Source organism: Xenopus tropicalis, chromosome 1 (genome assembly GCF_000004195.4).
Source record: "Xenopus tropicalis strain Nigerian chromosome 1, UCB_Xtro_10.0, whole genome shotgun sequence".
Taxonomy (NCBI): Eukaryota; Metazoa; Chordata; class Amphibia; order Anura; family Pipidae; genus Xenopus; species Xenopus tropicalis.
Window position 1 is genome coordinate 148,821,357 of NC_030677.2, and position 20,772 is coordinate 148,842,128.

The 20,772-nt window shown below is 36.8% G+C and overlaps 1 protein-coding gene across 1 annotated transcript; it reads left to right on the plus strand.

The window, feature by feature from the left end:
* The first annotated feature begins 5,676 nt into the window (after positions 1–5,676).
* On the plus strand, positions 5,677–18,771 carry cryba4 (crystallin beta A4). The gene is given in 6 exon segments (NM_001103017.1): positions 5,677–5,703; positions 10,766–10,816; positions 12,595–12,713; positions 14,328–14,469; positions 16,807–16,949; positions 18,559–18,771. Coding segments are annotated over 5 exon segments (591 nt in total). The 5' UTR covers positions 5,677–5,703; positions 10,766–10,777; the 3' UTR covers positions 18,707–18,771.
* Positions 18,772–20,772: the final 2,001 nt, after the last annotated feature.

A 20,772-nucleotide genomic window follows, 5' to 3' on the forward strand; every position in this document is an offset into this window, starting at 1 on the left:
AAAAATAAAAAACAGGGTAACCAATATCATTTATGTCATTTCATCAGTCATCATTTAGGGGCAGAGTTATCAAAATATGAGAAATAAAATGACCCACTTTCTATTCAATCCTATGGTATTTTTAGAAGCGTATTCATCAATGGGTCAAAGTTAGGGTTCACCGTTTAATAGATACGCTTATGAAAATCCAATAGGAATGTTCATAAAAGTAGGTGAATTTTTCTGTGGTGAGCTCTAATCTCACATTTTGATAAATATGCGTACCCTAAGGGACACATTTACTAATCCACGAACGTCTGAAAAGCGTCTGAATGCGTTTTTTTCGTAATGATCGGCATTTTGTGATTTTTTCGTAAATTGTCGGGCCTTTTTCGGAGCCGTTACGACTTTTTCGTAAATTGTATCGACTTATTCGGAGCGTTACGACTTGTGCGAATTGTCGCAACTTTTTCGTAGCCGTCGCGCCGAGTACAAAAGTTTCGGATTCATTCAAGCTTCGGTATCGTGACTTTCCTTGGGCCAGGTTGGAGCTGCAGAGTGCCACTGAGTCCTATGGGAGGCTTCCAAAATCATGCAAAGTCTGAAAGGTTTGCCCGCCGTTTACGAGCGCTCAATACGAAAAAGTTGCGACAATATACGAGCAAATCGTAACGGCTACGAAAAAGTCGCGACAATTTGCGCAAGTCGTAACAGCGACGAAAAAGTCACGACAATTTACGAAAAAGTTGTAACGGCGACGAAAAAATCGCAAAATGTTCGTTTCCAATTCGAATTTTTCCCATTCGGATTTGTGAATTAGTAAATGTGCCCCTAAGAGTAAGATACATTAAAGAGGCCCCCAAATTCTTGAACTAAATATAAAATATATTTATTGAAGGGGAATGTATAAACTAATGAACAGTTTTAGATTAAGGAAAACAAGTGTTGTATAATTTCTTCCAGGACTGACTGCTCAGGGTGATGCATGTGATTTTTTTTTTTTTTGTTGTTTTTTTTTTTACAAATATTCCTACAATAGAAAATTTACCAGTACCAAAGTTTATTGGCCTTTTCCACAGGGATAAATCTTGGGCGAGACAACAGACCAGGAAGTAGAATTAAAACAAGCTTCAACAGACTAGAGAATACACGTACGGCACTTAGAATCTAATCAGATACCCAGCTGGCAAATATGCAAAATCAATGCAACAAACATGCACTCACAATACTCATAAGAATAAAAACATTTTAATGGGAAATACCATTTAATGATCAACCACAAGGTCAAAAAGGTATGAATGCTTACATTGCGGTGTGCATGAAAAATATATTTTGCACTGCTTGAAGACTATTTTCATTGATATAAAACAATGTGTAGAGCAGATACTAGGCTTTTGGTGTGATGGACAGTGGTCAGAAATATGGAGCTGGACACAACAGATCAAAACTTCTAACCAAACAGTTTTATACAGCCTTTTGGTTATTAGCCCAGGCTAATTTATTTTTGGACATGAAGTTACCAAGAAATGGAATTTAAGTTCAAACTTTGCAGACATGCTTTTCAATTTATAGGTAAAAGGCTAGACATGCACTATATGAACTTTGTAATATGAGTTGATCTGTGAGCAACTTGGGCCAGCACATAAATGCCCAATTTGTCAGATGTATTAGTAAATTAAAAGCACAGATAAGGTCATTTAATGTACAGAGACACTCATGTACTAATGTACTCTATGCCACTGGCTCCCTGATTCCACTGAATAATCAAATGTAATCTGAAAAGTCTAGAATGACATATTTTGTTTAAATCAAACCTGCAATGTGGTTGAAAATTGCAAAATCATCTTACTATTTCTAGACTGTGTTTATATGTCTATTTGTTCAGCCTTCTTAAAGCAAATAGCATTATAGACATAAAGTTTAAAATTACTGGCATACCAGGTTGCCTTAGCTTCAGTGACCCATTATTTGACGCTCAGAAGCAAGAGGACATGTATTGTAAGTTTGTAAAAGGTACACAGAGCACCCATTAGTGCTGCATGTCTGCACTGGTATTTGTGCACAGTGTTCATGCAACCTGCTTCCTGCACCCAAAGATTATAAAGGTTTTCTTCCAAACATAATAGTGTAGTGCTCTTAAACACACATATGTGGGGGAAACTGGAAAACTTTATTGAACAGGACCCTCTGCCTCTGTTATTATTCAGTATTTGTACATCATTTTTATGTAATTATATATGTGCTCCCCATGTAGTGCCAACATATTATTTAGCATTTTACAGAGATTATACATCATTCACATCACATCCCTATCAAATTTAATGTAAACAACATTTTATCAGAAATCATAATATGGGAACGAAATGTGTCCTCTGTACAAAGTTGACTCCACCCCTTGATGGCAGTTTGAGAATTTCACACTTTGCTGTGCTTTCCCTTCATCCACTCCACCACATAACAAATTCCCAAGTCAGAAGTAGTGTAGACTAATTCCACTGTTTGGAGCATCTAAAATACAGTTAAAATACCCAGTTGTGAACATGGAAAGTGGGCCAGCATATGAAAGCTTCCTTAGCATGAAAGTCTGACCACGACCTATTTACTTCCAACACTTCTTTCTTTGACTCTCTCTGATGATCTTAAAAAACTTATGACATAATGATTTTGGCTTTGTGGTAATAGCTACCCACCACATAAAAAGGAAGACACCAAGAATATTTAAGAACGACATGAAAGTTATTTGCAGTATTGTATTGTCCAAAAATTATTCATATAAAAACACAGATACCTTGTTGTAGTTCTTACATTGCTATGTTTAATGTAGCATATTTCATGTACTATATCAATTTAATAATGTCAACAGATGCATTGGAGCTTGATTGGAGCTTTAAGAACTAATAACATTTTTTAAAAAATAATATATTGTAATAAGGCATTAAAAACTTAAAGTCACCCCTAAGCATGGGAAGAAACAAGAAAAACTGCATGTTTTCAAAAATGAGTAGTACTGATATAATATGATTCATAATATGAATCAGAGAGGAGATAAATAGAAAGAATAACAAACACCTGGAATGCCCTGTTTTGTTTTGCCTAGCTTCATGTTTATATTCCGTGAATGATTCTCATTTAAATCCCAAAATGTGTGCATTACTGACAGTAATCAGTATCAGCACAGAAACTACACACTGGGAGAATGGGTTTTATATCACCATGCACAATTTCAGGCATCACCAGTGCTGGAAGGTCTCTGCCATAAAGCATTTAAAATGAATCAGGCTTCACCGTCACCCACTCCAGGTTTGGCAGAGGCCAGAACCCCACGTGCCATCATTTTCTGGAGCAATTTTACGTTTGGAAGCTTACTCCTTAAACTCCCTTAATATGTCCCCCAACACATCCATAGTACACTGGTGGTTGTAATGGGGTAACCCATTACAGCATATGTTTGCGTAGCTTCTATTTTTTATACTTTTGGATGTTGTGACATTTGGCTGGTTAAACTAGCACCACTGCTAATACTATAAAACCCCAAATCAGTTTCATATCAATAAAAACACTTTACCTATGGCAACGTGTGGCACCGAACTGCATATGGGGGAAGAGGGGGCTGTCTCATCTGAATGGAAAGTGGAAAACAGAAAAAGAGTATATTGGCCATTATCTCCGAGAGGACCACAGTAAATAAAGTGGCATTGTGCTATGGGTCTTATTCTGCACTTTATGTTGGTATCAGTTTTGAAATAAATCTATCAATTTAGTGCACTGTATACATACCATTAATCGACAGTATTTTAGAACAATAGAATGTAATTTACACATATACACGTATAATCCTATTTGTTACTAATTTTTTTTTTGTAACTTCTTTTTTTATTAAACATAATCAATAATGACAGTTTATATAGTTTCTTTCAATAAGAAAAGCATGTAATATTGCTGTTTTTGATTTATATATTATTGATAACAAGAGATATATAGGGATAGGTTGGAGGTGTATGGTTCACCTTTATTGATAGTTAGGTTTTAGTTGGGTAAGAGATGAGAAGAGGAGGATTAGTAACTGAGGAAATAAGTTGAGGTAAAGAGAGAACAGGTAAGTCCATTGTCTGTAAGCCTTATTGCCTTATTTTAGAATGAAGTATTGGGTTTTTTCCTTTTTTGAAAAAAGGATCTTGGAAATGGTCAACGCATATACAACAAGCTTAAAAAGGCAGTTAAAATAATCCCAGTTCAGAGACATTTGAGGGCTCATTTAATACCCCTGGGGAAAAGTAAAAAAAAAAAAAAAAACAGACACAAAGCCAAAAGGACTAGGTGGGAGAGCAAATGGGCACGCACCCAAATTTCACTTAACTGGCCTCACTCTGCCCCTTCTCCCAATTCTCTGGAGCCAGTCCCACAGTTTGGGAACTACAGATGTAAGACCTAACTCAAATAGAGCATCAAGTCAGTTTATTTCTGATCCTTTACTAATAGGACTTACAATGGGTAATTGGAAGTTAAGTTTCTACTTGCCAGAAATATATGGAAAAACTTGATCTTAATAAGGATATCTATCAAGCTGGCCACACAAATAAAGCAAAAAATATATTATTTGTATCCTTGTACTTCAAATATATCAGTGGAATCAGTGATTTTTATCTTGAATGCCTGTGGCAATTTGATTCCAAACCCAGTCTATTATTTATGGATTCCTGAACAAGAAGTGCTGAGCAGGGGAAGACCATGGATGTTAGGAAGGTATCAGCTGGCTCCATGCACCTATTGTCATGTCAGATTATGTCTGCTGGAACTGAAGAATTCTACTAAGCAAACAGCATGAAAAAAATCCATTAGAAAAGATAATTTTCTTCATATAACTTGATTAAAAGAAAGATATTCTTTCTATACCAAACAGGTTTGATGTATATGTTCTCTGCTATATTTTATGCATTAGGTTTAGAGACACCGCATAAACACGGAAGCTGAAAAATTTTAACCGTGCGCTGCATGCACAGTTTTCTTTAACCCTTCCTTGGCCTAATTTACATATGCAAATTTGAATTTGATGTCAGTCCGGTATTTGGATGAACCTTTAACAAAGGATTTGGCCAGATCCATTACCTGCACCTTTTGCATTGTGCATGTTACGTTTATTTATGAAATCACTTTTTTGGCCTCCAGTGATGCCGTTTGATAAAGGAATGTAGAAAGCAATCTGGCTGTGTATAGCAGCCTAGACCTTCAAACAGGGTCTATTTTCCCTAAACCAAATGGGATAATATACTAATATAATGCATACACAATGTTCTCATCATGCAGTATTAATTATAACAGTGTGCCAGGGCAAGATCATCGTTATAAACCCTTCTGTGACTAAGCATGTGACCCGCACTTTACGATAGCTGATTTGACCCTCAGAAGAATTATTCTACCTCCTGAGTCTTAATTTAAAAAAATAACAGTGTCCCACTTGGGGGTGTAGAAGTCCTGCAAAATGTATTTGACTGCTAAACAGAAAGCTGATGTGTTTGCGTTTCTATACATTACCATGTCCTGTATAGATTATACCCTTTGTTTGGTAGCACATCTCCTGAATGAGGCCTCCGTGCATGTGCTGACTTAGGGCTTTCAATAAAGCTATTGCCATCATTTTGCCACTCAGTCAGCAGGCTATATAAAGCCCAATACAAAGGCCACTCAGCACATTGCCTTCCTGGGACTCTCGGCTGCTAGTTCAAGGTAAGCACTGCAGTATCTGAAACATCTGCCCAATTTAAAGCCTTTTGCATATGCTCCTGTTTTTGGCACTGCTAATCCACCTAGAGTTAAAACACTCTAGTAATATGTATTTTATATTAACAATTTCATAGGAATAAGCAATTTCATATCCATAGCCTCACCTAGATATACTGATTGGATACCCACACACTTCCAAGTGAAACTATTCTTTGCACAAACACTTTCTTTAAGCCCATGCCCTAGGAACACACTGTGTACTAAAATTCAGAATTTTCTGGAAAATGATGGAAGTTTTCACCCAAAGTGAATCACTGCAACAGATCCTGGGATTAATCACAGCTGCCCATTTAAAAAGTTGTAACAAAAGTCTAGAGTAAAATGTAATTAGATTCTTAGCCATTTTGATGCTTAGTAAATCTTGAAAAAGTTTTCTCAACTTTTTTGAGTTTTGGTGCTAAAAAATCTGAATTGTAAAAAAAAAAAATCGTTTGTTAAAAAAAACCAAAACATCAGTAAATGCCCCCCACAGTGCAATTTATTTCTATGAATTTGTGGAGTAAAATGTAATTAGATTTTTAGCCATTTTGATGCTTAGTAAATCTTGAAAAAGTTTTTCCGACTTTTTTGAGTTTTGGTGCTAAAAAAAATCTGAATTGTAAAAAAAAAAAAAAATCGTTAGTAAAAAAACCCCAAAACATTAGTAAATGCCCCCCATAGTGCAATTTATTTCTATGAATTTACTTCCCTTCTTCCAAGGAACTCCTGGCAGCTGTTTTAGACTCCCTAGTTTTATATTATATTCAGCTTAAATGTGTTCCTATGATTTGTTATTAGGGGTCTTTCCCTAATTTGGATTGCTTACTTGAAACTGTCAACTAAACAATAATTTAAACATTAAATAAACCCAATAGGATTGTTTTGCCTTCAGTAAGGGTTATTATTTTTGTTGGGATCAAGTACAAGGTACTGTTTTATTATTATTGAGAAAAAAAAATGTAACTTTTTTTTATTAAAATGGAGTATATAGGAGATGGCCCGTACTTCTGAACAAGGATAACAGGTTTCCAGTTAACAGATCCCATGCCTGTATCCTAATGTTCAGCCTGTGCATGGATCACTGCAATAAAGGGAAGACTAGCAATGCCACTCTGTCCATATAATCCTTTGTATGATAAATACAAATACTCACTGGAATTTGTCTGTGTGGGTGTTTTTTATTTCCCCATCATATCATAATTGCTATTTCTTAATGATACAGAAAAACAAAGCAAAACAAAAAACATACAGGCGGTTTTGCTCGTTTGTTTTGGATCCAACTTATTGGAAATAATTAGGGAACATTTTATCTACGTTGTTTTTATCCACGTGGTTGCAGCTAGAGAAGATTAACATTTTCACTGCCTCAGTTGTCTCAAGGGCATTGTTTCTCTGGCAGACGAGTCTTAGAAAAACTTCCTGTCAGATTTCTTTTTCATGACAAACTGCAGAAAATAATCAGGTACAAATTACAGAATGTACTGTACTCACAGCTGCAAGATTTGGCAGCTATTTAAAATAGACCAGTTTCTGTCCAAACACACAAACCTTGTCAGTGCAGTGCTTTAAATGTGTAGTTTGTCTTTTTGTTTGTCCTATTCATAGCAACTTTTCAATTTTTTATACTCTTTGAACCATTTGCCTTCTCCTTCTGTCTGGCAACCAAAAAACTATTGTGAGCCTACAATATTGAGGACCCTCTCCTATTCATCTTCCAGTATGTCATTCAAACCACTGGTTGCTGGCGCAAATCAAACCCTAACCACCAGATGGTGAATTTCAAACTGGAAAGCTGCTAAACAAAACATAGGAAAAATTAGGACCAATTGCAAATTATCTTACAATATCACTGGCTACAGGATACCACAAGTTTGTTTTAGAAGGCCAGTAATCCCTATGATTTTTCTGGACAATTATGTTCAGTTTCTTTGTAGACTACAAGAAAACTCAGAGGGATTTCCTGACCTAGTTTCTTGCTATGGATTCATTCTTTGCAAGTAGATATATTTTTGAAAACAGCATTATATAGTTACAAGATTATAATCATAAAGTTGCTAAGTCACCGTGTTTATCTCTAGGTAAACACCACAAGGTAATCTTATTTCCTTTTAGCTATATTTTCCATAGGCTGGAGCCTTCCTGTTTGGTTGCATTATCTTGGTTAAAGTTTCTTTTGACCAGTGCATAAAGGTTGTAGCTTTTTAAAGGGGAGAGGATCCCAAGATCAACCCCTCGACCACCATTAAAGACATTGGTTTGTGTGGGCTACAACTACATAGAAGGTTGGTCTGGCTTCTTTAGAAAACATTGGTACAATACAAAAATAAAAACAGGGTTTTGGTAGTGCCCCAAGGCTGATTAAAGTACAAGTATGCCAACTGATCTGGCCAAAATTGCTCCTATAGTGCACTTCATGGTTTCAATGGTTCTTCAGTGGCTTTACCATTCTTTATTAAGCAGCATTAGATGGCTTTATCTAAACATCATAAAAACGTACTAAACTTTCAGCGACAACAAGATAGCGGAATAAAACTGTTTTCACTTCTCTCTACTTGTATCAGATGTCAGTGGCGTAGCTTTACTATGGATCTTCCTGTATGGTGTAAGCATGAAATTTGGAACAAATTATTACTGCCTGCATGGAACACATTATACATCACTTGCCAAGTTCTGATAGTGTGAAAAACGTTTTCCAAGTATACTTGGAAACATCTGAAGCAATTCCTTTAACTGAACTTGCATTTAGCTGTAGTTTGCCATTAAAGGTACAGTTCATTGTACAGCCAAATTAAATAGATAGATAGACAGGCAGGCTGATCATGGTAGACAGACAGAGAGATAGACATATGATATTTTTTACATGTTAGTGTTGTGTGATAATATAAAGCCCATTTTCAACTAAAAAGAGCAGGCCCTAGCTAGAATGCGTCACATAAATTATGTATAGTGATATTAATATATACAGCACCTTTAAATACACAGGGTAAATAAGGTTATGTTACCTGTACCTGGAACATAATTTCAAATGCAGGATTCCCAAAATGAATAAACCACCCCTTGAAAGCCACTTTGAATGTGCCACTGTCCTGAGTGAGGATAAAGCAGGCTGCACATGGAATGAGGCATGACCCATTTCTAGAGAAATAGTCAATGATTGCTCCATGTACGAGACCCTCTGCTCACCACTTTGAATGACTACCATCACATATGACTGGATGTACAGGTATGGAATCCATTTTCCAGAAACCCATTATCCTGAAAGCTCTGAAATCAAATTCAATTTTTAAAAAATGATTTCCTTTTTCTCTTCAATAATTGATCAGTAACTTTTACTTGATCCCAAATAAGATATAATAAATCCTTATTGGAAGGAAAGCAACTCTATTGCATTTACTTAATGTTTAAATCCATCTGCAAAACAGCTCTAATATCTGTATTATTTCAGAACTGAAAACACATTTGGGTGCAGGTCTAACTGATTTCATTAGTGTCCAAATTATTCATGATCCAGTAATTTGGTAATTTAACCATGTGTGGCAGATTGTTAAAGTCATACTAAAATATACATGCATGCCTATTTAATACAATGTAAAAGCAGTACACAGAATTGTGGGTGAATGGTTTAAAACCTCCTTATTGTTTCATGAGTAATTTACACTGGTGCATTCTTGTGAAATTGTGTTGTGCTGCTTGTATATTGTTTTCAGTAGTGTTGGCTTTCCCTGTTACAAGCTTCCACCATAGAAAGGAAGTTTGTCTGGCCATCATCTTACCTTCTTCCTATAATAAAGCTATATGCCTTGAATGGCCAGCACTGTGTTTTCTTCCAAATTTTCCCTTAAGAATTTCATTTGCATACATTATCTATCGTTACTATTCAGAGGCAACAAGATAGATATACATACATGTACATATGCACACAATGGCTATTTCACAATGAAAATAGGATGGATTTACCCAAAAGATATCATTAGAGCCTTACTTGTACGAATGCAAAGAAAGGATTGTTATGCCAGATTGATTACTTAATGCAGTGGTTGGCACACAAGCCGGGCTCTTGAGTGCAGTCATCTGGGACAGCCTGTGAAAGCATTCCAATACAAGCAACATTAACAGAGCATTCTTGTAAAGCTCTTGAAAAACAAAAGACTTCTATTTATTAAATCACTTAAATGGGTTTTTAAGATGCAGAAACATACCATACACTATCCCACACCATCAGCAAAACAATCTGCAGTCCAATATTGCAAGCTGTTCTTTCTTAAATCATTATTGTTGTATATTTATGGCAACAGAGGCTTTCTAATGTTATCCTTGTCTTGATTTGTAGTTGTACACACATTAGGGTTACGTATAGCAATAATGGGTCAAGCCAAATTTTGATGCAGATAATGACATTTACAAGAAATGTGCAGTGGCTAAAGGTCCCCTACTTTAGACAAGCCTCCTGCTCCTCTTATACCTCAAGACTTCCCATTACAGGTATGGGACCTGTTATCCAGAATGCTAGTGACCAAGGGTCTTTCGAATAGGAAATTGTGTTTAAAAGCTCAAATTATTTGAATAAAAAGGAGTTTATGGGAGATTGCCTTCCTGTAATTCAGAACTTTAACGGGTTCCTGGATATTGAATCCCATACCTGTATTAGTCATTTGTTACTGACCAAAGCCCCAAAGGCATATTGCTATGCCCTCTTGGACACCATGGCATGCACCTTAGAAAACACCACAGGGGGAATTTCAGTGAAAGGGGGAAAGAGTATTGCATATAAAATGTTACAATTTATGTGTAAAGAAAATCAGCAGATTAAAAGTATGAAAAATAAACATTTATGTGAGGATAATAGGAAGGATAAGAACCAGCTCATGTAGGTTAGTTGTGTTATTAACTAAACAAGGCAATATTTCTGGTGAATTAGTAATTCTCAGTTTATATGATAACTCACGTGAGGTTGTTGGAATAATAATGTTTGAAATAAAGAAATAAATTACATTTCCATTTACATTATTAATTTATTTTTGTGTAGGACAAAGACAGAATGACTCAACATTGTACCAAATTTTCTGGACACTGGAAGGTAATCATACATAAGCAAATAACATTTGTAAATAAAGTAGAGACCCTTATATATTTTTTTCATAAGTTGCTGCTTCTTAAATCCTCATCTGCACAAATAAATATTACTGCATTGTAGGGTCCTTCCTTACCTGCATCTCCGCTGTACCTGGTGTATTGGTAACACAATGTTAATGAATGAAATTGGCCTGCGCCCATTAGAGAAAGTTTAAACAAATATTTATTATATCTATCAAGGCTATTTTATAAACTCTTGTTTTAGCTTGGCATGTATGAATATGGGCTTAGGCTATGTTTGAACCAACATTATGTAGCAGGACACATTTGAGATTTTTACCATTTTTCATTTTTGAAACACATCAGCAACTAGGAGACTTATGTGTAACAGCTGGAAAATGGTCACATTTTTCAGAAACTGATGCTTTTTTAGACTTTTCCTGATTATAAAACAGTGGTCTCGGTGGCAATGCATCTATGCCACCTAGTTTACTCGCTTCATTTATTTTAAGCACCAGACCTGGCGAAATCCCATTATTTCTTCTAGGATGATGGAGAACTTTTGTGTGGTAAAGTGAGAGAAGAGGTCATTGAGTTTATTTCTGGGCTATAATTTGGTAAAACTCATTGACATGGCACTGAAATAATGGGATTTGAATGCCTTTTGCCTTTTCAATACCTAACTTAAACTGACACTGACACATTTTTAAAGTTAATAAATAGCCAATAACTATACTGATAGAATAATAGGCTGTGCGTGCACACCAGTTCTCACCTCCTGAGTCTCGATGCAGTTGAATGCTTGAGAGATACAAATGGAACCGTTATAATCCTGCTTATATAGTCTGCTCTAAATGTCTGTTCCTACCATGATAAACATGTGGAACTTCTTACTAGAAATCTATGGAATCTGTGGGGGTTGGACATATTTGTATGTCTGGATCACACCCTTATATTACAGTATACCTCTTCTGCATCCCTCTATAATTAAATCTGCTGTGAGAATAACCCAAACTGTACCCAACAGCCCATTTATCCTTCAGTTTCCACAGAGTTCTATATCTTTTTCTAGTTAATCAATATCTCCAGTTATATATTTAGTCTGTTGCAAACTGCTCATTGGTTTGGTTGATTCTTTACAGCAAGAAAAATACAGTTATGATGTGTTAAAGCTATATTATTCTGATCATTGGGTGCATACAAGAAACAATGCTTCAACGTTTTTGAGGCACAAAACAGTATATTTTTACATGCCGAGGAGGGAAATAAGTGGATTACATATACATGTAAGAAATATTAAATCCCAAAATGATATATGTGCTCACAAATACTGTATATGAAAAAGAGAGAGACAAAAACTTTGGTTGAATGAAACGGACCTTATAAAGATGTGATGCCATGATTAGTATAATTGTGCTACTGGATTCACAGGCACAGACAATAGAAGTGCAGCTGAACAGTAGGTAGGCCCTTTATTCCACAAGTAAAGATGCACATAAATTAAAAAAAAGAAAAGAAAATGATTCATGAGCATATTGTGAACATATAAACTCATATATGCTCCACTGCAAACATTTGCTATATACAGAATTACTAAAGTACCTATTTTCCTATGCAACCAGGTTGAAAAGCCTGTAATATAATGGTATATACAACAACAAAAGATCTCTTGTAACAAAGGCAAGAAGCCTTGTGTTGTTAACAACTTCTATGTATACTGTTACCTGTCTAGAATTGCTGCCAAGATTCTTTCAGGCTAGACTTTTTTTTTTTTGCCTTCAGATAATTGTATGGGATGAAGAATGTTTTCAGGGACGGAGACACGAGTTTACAGCTGAATGCTACAATATTATGGAATGTGGATTTGAAACTGTTCGCTCATTTAAAATAGAAAGTGGAGCGTGAGTATACTGTTTTTGTCTTGCAATGCAGTTGAAAAAAGGCAGCAATTACAGGTATGGGATCCGGGAACCTGTTATCCAGAAAGCTCAGAATTACAGCAAGGCCGTCTCCCATAGAGTCTATTTTAATTAAATAATTCACATTTTTAAAAATGATTCCCTTTTTCTATGTAATAATAAAACAGTACCTTGTACTTGAGCCCAACTAAGATATAATGAATCCTTTTTGGTGACAAAACAATCCTATTGGGTTTAAATCAGTGTTTATATAATTTTTTAGTAGACTTAAGGTAAGGAGATCCAAATTAAGGAAAGATCCCTTATCTGGAAAACTAGGCCCGAACAATCTGGATAACAGGTCCAATACCTGTACTAAGTTTGGCAGTCATCTTATGAAGTTTTGTTGCCTTCTGCAAGGCTAATGGCACAGGTGAAGTGTTCTACACCAGTATTTTTTTTAGCTGGGGCCTCACCTAGCTGTTTCAGTTTCTTTTATAGAATAAACCAATGGGCAGATTTCTGCAAAAACAAAACACACAGAGTAGGTACAGGTATAAAGCTGTGTAATAATGTTAGGGAAGTGATATCCACAAGCTTAATGACACAAATTTTGGGGATTGAAATAATCCCGGGAAGTCCTCTTAAAAGCGTGTAAACATGGCAGAGTGTGAGTACTGCAACCTAGCCTATAGTGAAAAACCTGTTCTGGCTCTGCTTAAAAAATACAGACCCCCACGACACACTGATACATACACTTTTCATACCCTGTGGTACTTCATTGTCACAAGCCCATGAAAACTTTCCGCAGGGTATGAAACGTGTAAGGCAGAGTATCATGGGGTGTGTATTTATGTATATTTTTTAATAACATGTTCTAAATAAATATTTTTAAAAATGTTTATGAAGTATATTGGAGTCATAGGATTATTTTAATCTTTTCGGACTTTGTGTTTGCCCTTTGGTTTTGAGGGCTTTATACTGTACTTTTTGGCTTTTTACAAGTCATCTGTACTCCCCACCAATAGCAATTTTGCAAAGTACAATTACGCCACCATTGGACATGCAGTATCTGTGATACTACATACTAATACATACAAAGAAATGGCCCTGACATATGTGGTAAGTTACTAAAGTTACAAAATTCTTTATAGACCCTTCCTTTTAACTTTTTATTTTTATTATTAGTAACCAGGAAAATGTTACTGTGGATTAAGATTCTTGGAAATAGATGCATTCACACACAAATATCTAGAGTAGCAGAAAGCAAATAAAGTACATAAATGCTATTTCTATTTATACGGATCTCTGGTGTAAAGGCCTACGCATCACTTCTGTTTTCCAAAGTCATGCAAAGTTGCCTGCAGGTGGAGGCTTTGTGTAATTTTGGAAAACCAAAGTGATGCATATCGTAGCTGGTGGAAAGACATTTTGGAGAGATTAGTTGCCCGCCGTAGCAGAGATCTATCCCAGGCAAATAAATCCCTCCATGGGTCATCAGCCTTAAGCAGATTTACAGATACATAATAATGATAATTATTTTTACTTATTCTCTTATCAACATATATATATATATATATATATATAACATATCCCCCTCTCTTTCCTGACATGCAGATGGGTTGGCTATGAGCACTTAGGATTCCAAGGCCAGCAGTTTGTGTTGGAGAGAGGAGAGTACCCCCGCTGGGAGGCCTGGAGTGGCAGCAATGCCTATCATGTTGAGCGAATGACTTCTTTCCGACCCATTGCCTGTGCTGTAAGTACACATTTTAGATTTATGCTACAAAACGCCACACAAAAAAATGTGCATGCTTGGGCTAAGATCGGCAAATGGCACACTTACAGGCAGATATCATTGATATAAATGCTTAAATAGTGGATTGGAGCCCACTGGCATTTTTAAGCCAGTGTATGATCTACAACATAATGTACAATGTTGGTCAGTGGTTTATGATCTGGTTCTCATTTATCAAATTTTGTTTTTGCTTGCTCTTTTCACTTCCTGGGGCTCACTTATAAACACTGGGCAAATTTGCACCTAGGCAGTAAACCAAAGCAACCAATCAGTGGTTAGATTTTTCCAGCCAGCTGTAGGTTTAACACTGAAGGCAATCATGTGATTGCTTGCCATGAGTCAAAGTGGCCATACACTGGGTCTTCTCCCGATATGCCCACTTAAGGTGAGTGTTATCGGGCTTATTTGTTCCCTACAGCCAAACGTTCAGATTACAACAGCGGGCATAGGTGCGGACAGGCTGAGGACTGCATCAACGACCCAATGCGGTCTACAATCTGTCAGAAAGTCATAACAATCGAGATCTGCCCAATTTTAGGCCAGATCTTGGTCGGGTAGCCTGTTGGGGGTGCCCATATACCGGCACATAAGCTGCGGAATCAGTCACGAATCAGCAGCCACCTTTACTGCCCAGTTGCCCATTGTTAATAAATGACCCCCGTGTTGTTTACACTTGATTGCTATATAGTAAGCAGCTTGATTTGTCCAGGAAGTCCCAAGTGCTTCAAAAATTCTGCATCTCCATTCTTCACTTTCCACTTACCCTTGACAACAGTTTATATGTATTTGTATATATGTGTTGGGTTTGTTTCATTTCTCATTCCACTGCTGCCATCCAGCTTGCAAATTGTTTTCACATGGATTTATGCAACAGAACAATTGAAACTAGTGAACTTGAATTCTATTCAAGTGCATTTAGCAAAATAAACAGCACACAAGAATCTCTGCATTAAAATGGTGAACATTTAAAGGTTTAGGGCAGTGATCCCCAACCAGTGGCTTGTGAGCAACATGTTGCTCTACAACCCTTTGGATGTTGCTCTCAGTGGCCTCAAAGCAGGTGCTCATTTTTGAATTCCTGGATTTTGAGCAAGTTTTGGTTGCATAAAAACCAAGTATAATGCCAAACAGAGCCTTCTGTAGGCTGTCCAGTCAACATAGGGGCTATTAAGTAGCCAATTATAGCTCTTATTGGCACCGCAGGAACATTTTTCATGCTTGTGTTGCTCCCCAACACTTTTTCCATTTAAATGTGGCTCACAGGTATAAAAGGTTGGGGATCCCTGGTTTAGGGGTATTTATCAGGGACATAAAAGAGCACCTTAATGTACAATATATTGTATACTATTTATAAACAGGATTTACTTTTCATTTAATGCCCCTTATATAAACAACCACCAATGTGCTCTTTTCTTTTAAACCATATGTTTGCTCCTTTGGCCACAGCAAATATACTAAATTGGCAATTCCTCAGCAGTGGACCTTGAAATTATGGCCACTAGGAGTACAGGCCTAAGGTGGCATCTGCCAACACAAGCAATATGGAATTTCTCACTTATGTGTAAAACTGGAAATATGCTGAACTGGAATGTTCTCTGCACACAACAAATATAAATACACTCCTTAGCACTGTTTAAGGGAAAAGAGTAGTTACACACAAATTCAGGTATAAGGTTTAAGATTTCTATTACCCAAATTCTATTTCATACATGTATTAGGAAAAGGGAAAAAAGTTTATTCTGATATTCAGACCTACCTCGCCTAATCACCACCAAATTAAACAGAAAAAGCTGATAGACCCGTGATTCTAAACTCTAGTATATCCAAAGTTATCAATACACATTAGGACATAATTATGAAACCTTGGGAATGGTGCAAAGTGCATGTTGTGCACTACCTGACACTGGATTTTTAATCTAGTGCAAAATGGAGAGCACAGCCTATAAAGACCATTGCCCCAAATACAAGTGCCACGTGCATTAGTCCTAAGTATTGCACGTAAATACAAAGAGATACTACAGTGATGTATAAGAGGTGTAGCAGATTTATTTATAACTGAGACAGGGTCCTATACTGCATAGTTCTTCTGGTAACCACAATCTGTTGATAATTAGGATCCCAGCGTTCCTTTAAACATCTGGTGGCCTTCCTCAAATTTCTATCTATGTGGATATAATTAATGCTGCTTTTTAAAGAAACTTACATCTGATCTGAAACAGTCGCTCTGTAATGGGCAAAGTTCTATCAAAGATGTGCGCGGTTATAAGATCAAGGCAACAGCTTTTGGTTTTTTTCCAGAACCATCGTGATTGCAAGATGTCCATATTTGAGAAGGAAAACTTCCTGGGAAGGAAAGGAGAGATAAGTGATGACTATCCCTCTCTGCAAGCTATGGGATGGTGCAACAATGAAGTAGGCTCATTCCGTGTTCATTCTGGCGCGTAAGTCATTGGGCATACCTTGCCTATTGCACTTTATTAAACAACCAGTGCATTATTCTACATATGTATGAAGAAAAAAATAGCCACAATGTTTTAATATTTACCTAATTTAATGAAAAAGATGTTATTTAGCTTTGCTCTTATTATCTCTTCTCATTGGTTGTTGCTGGAAAGACCTAATTGCTCCCCTACTTGATCTGTGCATTTAAGCAACAACCAAAACACCTAATCTGTGTGTGAACAGGCCAATTTGGCACAATGGAGCATATTTACTAAAGGGAAAAATATAACACACGACAATCTGCCAGAAGGAAATGTCATAGCTCTCTACTCACTTTTAAAGGGCTTTCAGATGATTTATTGCATTAAAAAAATCATATATGGTTACAGGCTATACTTCTTCTTGTATATATATATATTACAAAGATATAAAATCACTTTAATTAATATTTATAAATATTCAAAAGAATCTGTCAGTGTGGAGGAACTTATACTTTAACTTTAGAAATGTAGCTTTACTGAGTGAGGGTTTGTTAGAGATAATCATCAGTAACTTCCCGTGGTCAGATATCCTGTTGCAAGGCAAAAACCACAAAGCACTAACTAGATAGATGAGATTAATCCACTTGTCTAGTAATGCAATAGCACAAGGCTGTTTCTTCTCTGAATCATGATTTATAGTAGAATCCTAAACTGTGATTTCTTACATGCAAACGGCAAGCATAAGGCAAATAAATATTATTATTCCAGAATGCAATGTACCAACAACTCCCATGATTCACAGTTCTCCTTATTTACAGAAAAATGTGTGTAGTCCCTGACACTGTGGGTGGAGCACCCCTACAAAAAGTCAAAGTTTCCATTTCAGTCCTAATGTGGCCACACACATGGCGATTTTAGATCTTTCGTGCGACCATCGGTCGCACAAAAAATCGTACAATCTGCCACTAACCGTGCAGGATTGAAACAGCAGATAAGGAGGTAGAAACAATAGGATTTCTACCTCCTTCTGCCGATTCAGCCCTGACGGCAGATTTTGCTCAGGCGCCTTCTATGGCGCCCGATCAAAATCTTTTAACCGGCCCGATTGGCGAGTCGACCGATATCAGCAGCCTCCTGCGATATCGGTCGACTCACCGACTTGCCATACACGCACCGAATATCGTATGAAACGAGGTTTCGTACGATATTATCGGTGCGTGTATGGCCAGCTCTACAGCCACCCACATTTTCTATATAATATCAGTCTGTTATCTGTTACATGTATTTTCTGAGGCTGGTCTGGACACTTGCTCATAATGGAGTTTGTAGAGTCAGTTATCTGTATACTTGGGGTTGGAGTTTAGGGACATACTATATAGGCATTTGTTTTCACTGAAATGTGTTACAAATATTTGTTGATAATGTGTGTACTTATTTCTACTGTAAAACCAAACAGCATTGCTAAAGTATACATAATATGTATTTTAGTTATGCCTAATTATTTTCTTTTTTTTGCTTTTGCTAGTATATACATGACTAGTATATAACATGATTAAATGTCCTTATACATCCTCTTACCAAATGTATATAGCTACCAATTGTTACAAATATTTGAATCCCTCTACAGCTGGGTGTGCTACCAGTATCCTGGTTACCGCGGATTTCAGTACATCATGGAATGTGACCGCCACTCTGGAGAATACAAGCACTGGAGAGAATGGGGATCCCATGCACAAACCTTCCAGATTCAGTCCATCCGCAGAATTCAGCAGTAAAGAAAATATCACATCCATACACATTCTTGTATTTTAACCTGAAACAAATAAAGCATAAAAAGATATGGCATGTTTTTTATCAGTATATTGTTATGGCATGTAATGGTTGTTGTTGGTGCACCTCACCAAGATGTCAGGCTTCCCTGAGGTGGTGTGTCTGCAGGGTAATATAACACCAGGTTCCAGTCTTCTGTTGTATATGCAGTTTTCCTCTGCAAAAGTAGCGGCAGGAAATATGAGGAACCTTCAAAGAAAGCTTTCCATTGTGGACATGGTTATTGCTGGAAATAGAATACTTTTTTTGCACACAGTTACAATTACCATGAAGCACCTGGTGCTCACCACACCCAAAAACCCCTCTAAGGTGAAATCTACTAACACAAAAGATAGTGGAACACAGATTTCTCTTGATTGGCAAAATAGAGCCCTGGCTAAGAGACAGGAAAACACACAGCATGGTTCCCTTGCATTCAATTTATAAAATATGTTTGGCCCACCTATAGGAACCTGGTGCTTCCTTTCTTTTTTTGTAATTGCTGGAAATATGGCACTCCTGTATGACAGAAAAGGTTTGGTTCAAATGTGTGCTCCATACTCTCAACAATTCCTGTCCATAACTTGCCAGTGACAGAGATATTCTCAATGCTTTTTTTCCTGAGAAAATTTCTCCTAATGCTGGCCATACACGTGGCGATCTGACGATGTTTCGTGCGACCATCGGTCGCACGAAACATTGTCAGATGTGCCACACACCATTCAGGGCTGAATCGGCAGGTAAGGAGGTAGAAACAATAGGATTTCTACCTCCTTCTGGCGATTCAGCGCTGAAGGGAGATTTTCCAACTGGTCCGATCGGCGAGTCGGGCGATATCAGCAGCTTCCTGTGATATCGGTCGACTCGCCGAGATAGCATACACGCACCGAATATCGTACGAAACGAGGTTTCGTACGATATTATCGGTGCGTGTATGGCCACCTTTACAATATCTTTGTCTGTGACTTTATCCTAAAAGCTAATGACTTATAAAAACTCTGTCAGAGAAAACTAGATATATCCTAAACCTTTCCAAGAAACAGATTGTAGATTCTGGATGCTGGTACTTCTGTGTCAGTGCTTTAGGATCTACATGGGAAAACCAGGCATGGAATGGGTTATTCAAGGTGGAGCTCATGAAAAAAAAATTGGAATCAGTTGTGAAAGGTGGTAATGTTGAAACAGGAAACAGAAGTTGCTTGACATAACATAATTTGGGAGCTGTTAACTGGAGGAAATAAAGGAATGCATTGGCGATAGCATTGTACCTTAGAATCAGAAATTGATTCAGCTTCGATGTAAGCCCAGAGAAGGAAATATAATTTTGGCCATCCTCTGCATAAACACATTATTCAATGCTATAATTAATGTTATAATAGCAATTAAGTAAAATTGGAAACTTGGTATACATGGAGAACCCTACCTGACTGAAGAAGCCTCCAGAGGCTACAACAAAAACATTTATGAAGCAGGATCTGTCCTAAGTCCTGTATTGTTTGCTCTCTCATACCCAGTAAATTAATTCATATGGCTCCAATACCAATCACGGGGCATAATATTTTATTCATTTCTCACCTTTTAATCTGGAATCAAATTAGTTAACTAATGTTTCTTGTTGCTTATCTGCTAATTACACTTAAACTGATCATACATGTGGTCTGTGTATGGTGAACTATCAAACACATTACCTTATTGCAGGTGATATATGTAAATAAGCCAGTCAAAAAAAGACCAGTTAGTAGGATACTGCCCCAGTCCGTAAAAATATACATTTATTTACAGCTTCATATTAAAAAAAAAGACACACACAGATCCCATGGTATTCCGCTTTTTCTTAAATAGACCTGGTATATGGCCATTTACTCAGTGTAAATGGTATGAAACAAAACACTAAAGTAGCCATTTTATGGTACATTGGTCATCTGTACAACTACCGATCACAACTTTAGGAATAATGAGAAAAGAGAAAAAGAAAGAAAATTAAGAACAGGAGACTCTACTGAAATTTCCTTCTAGCTACATTTTGATGTCC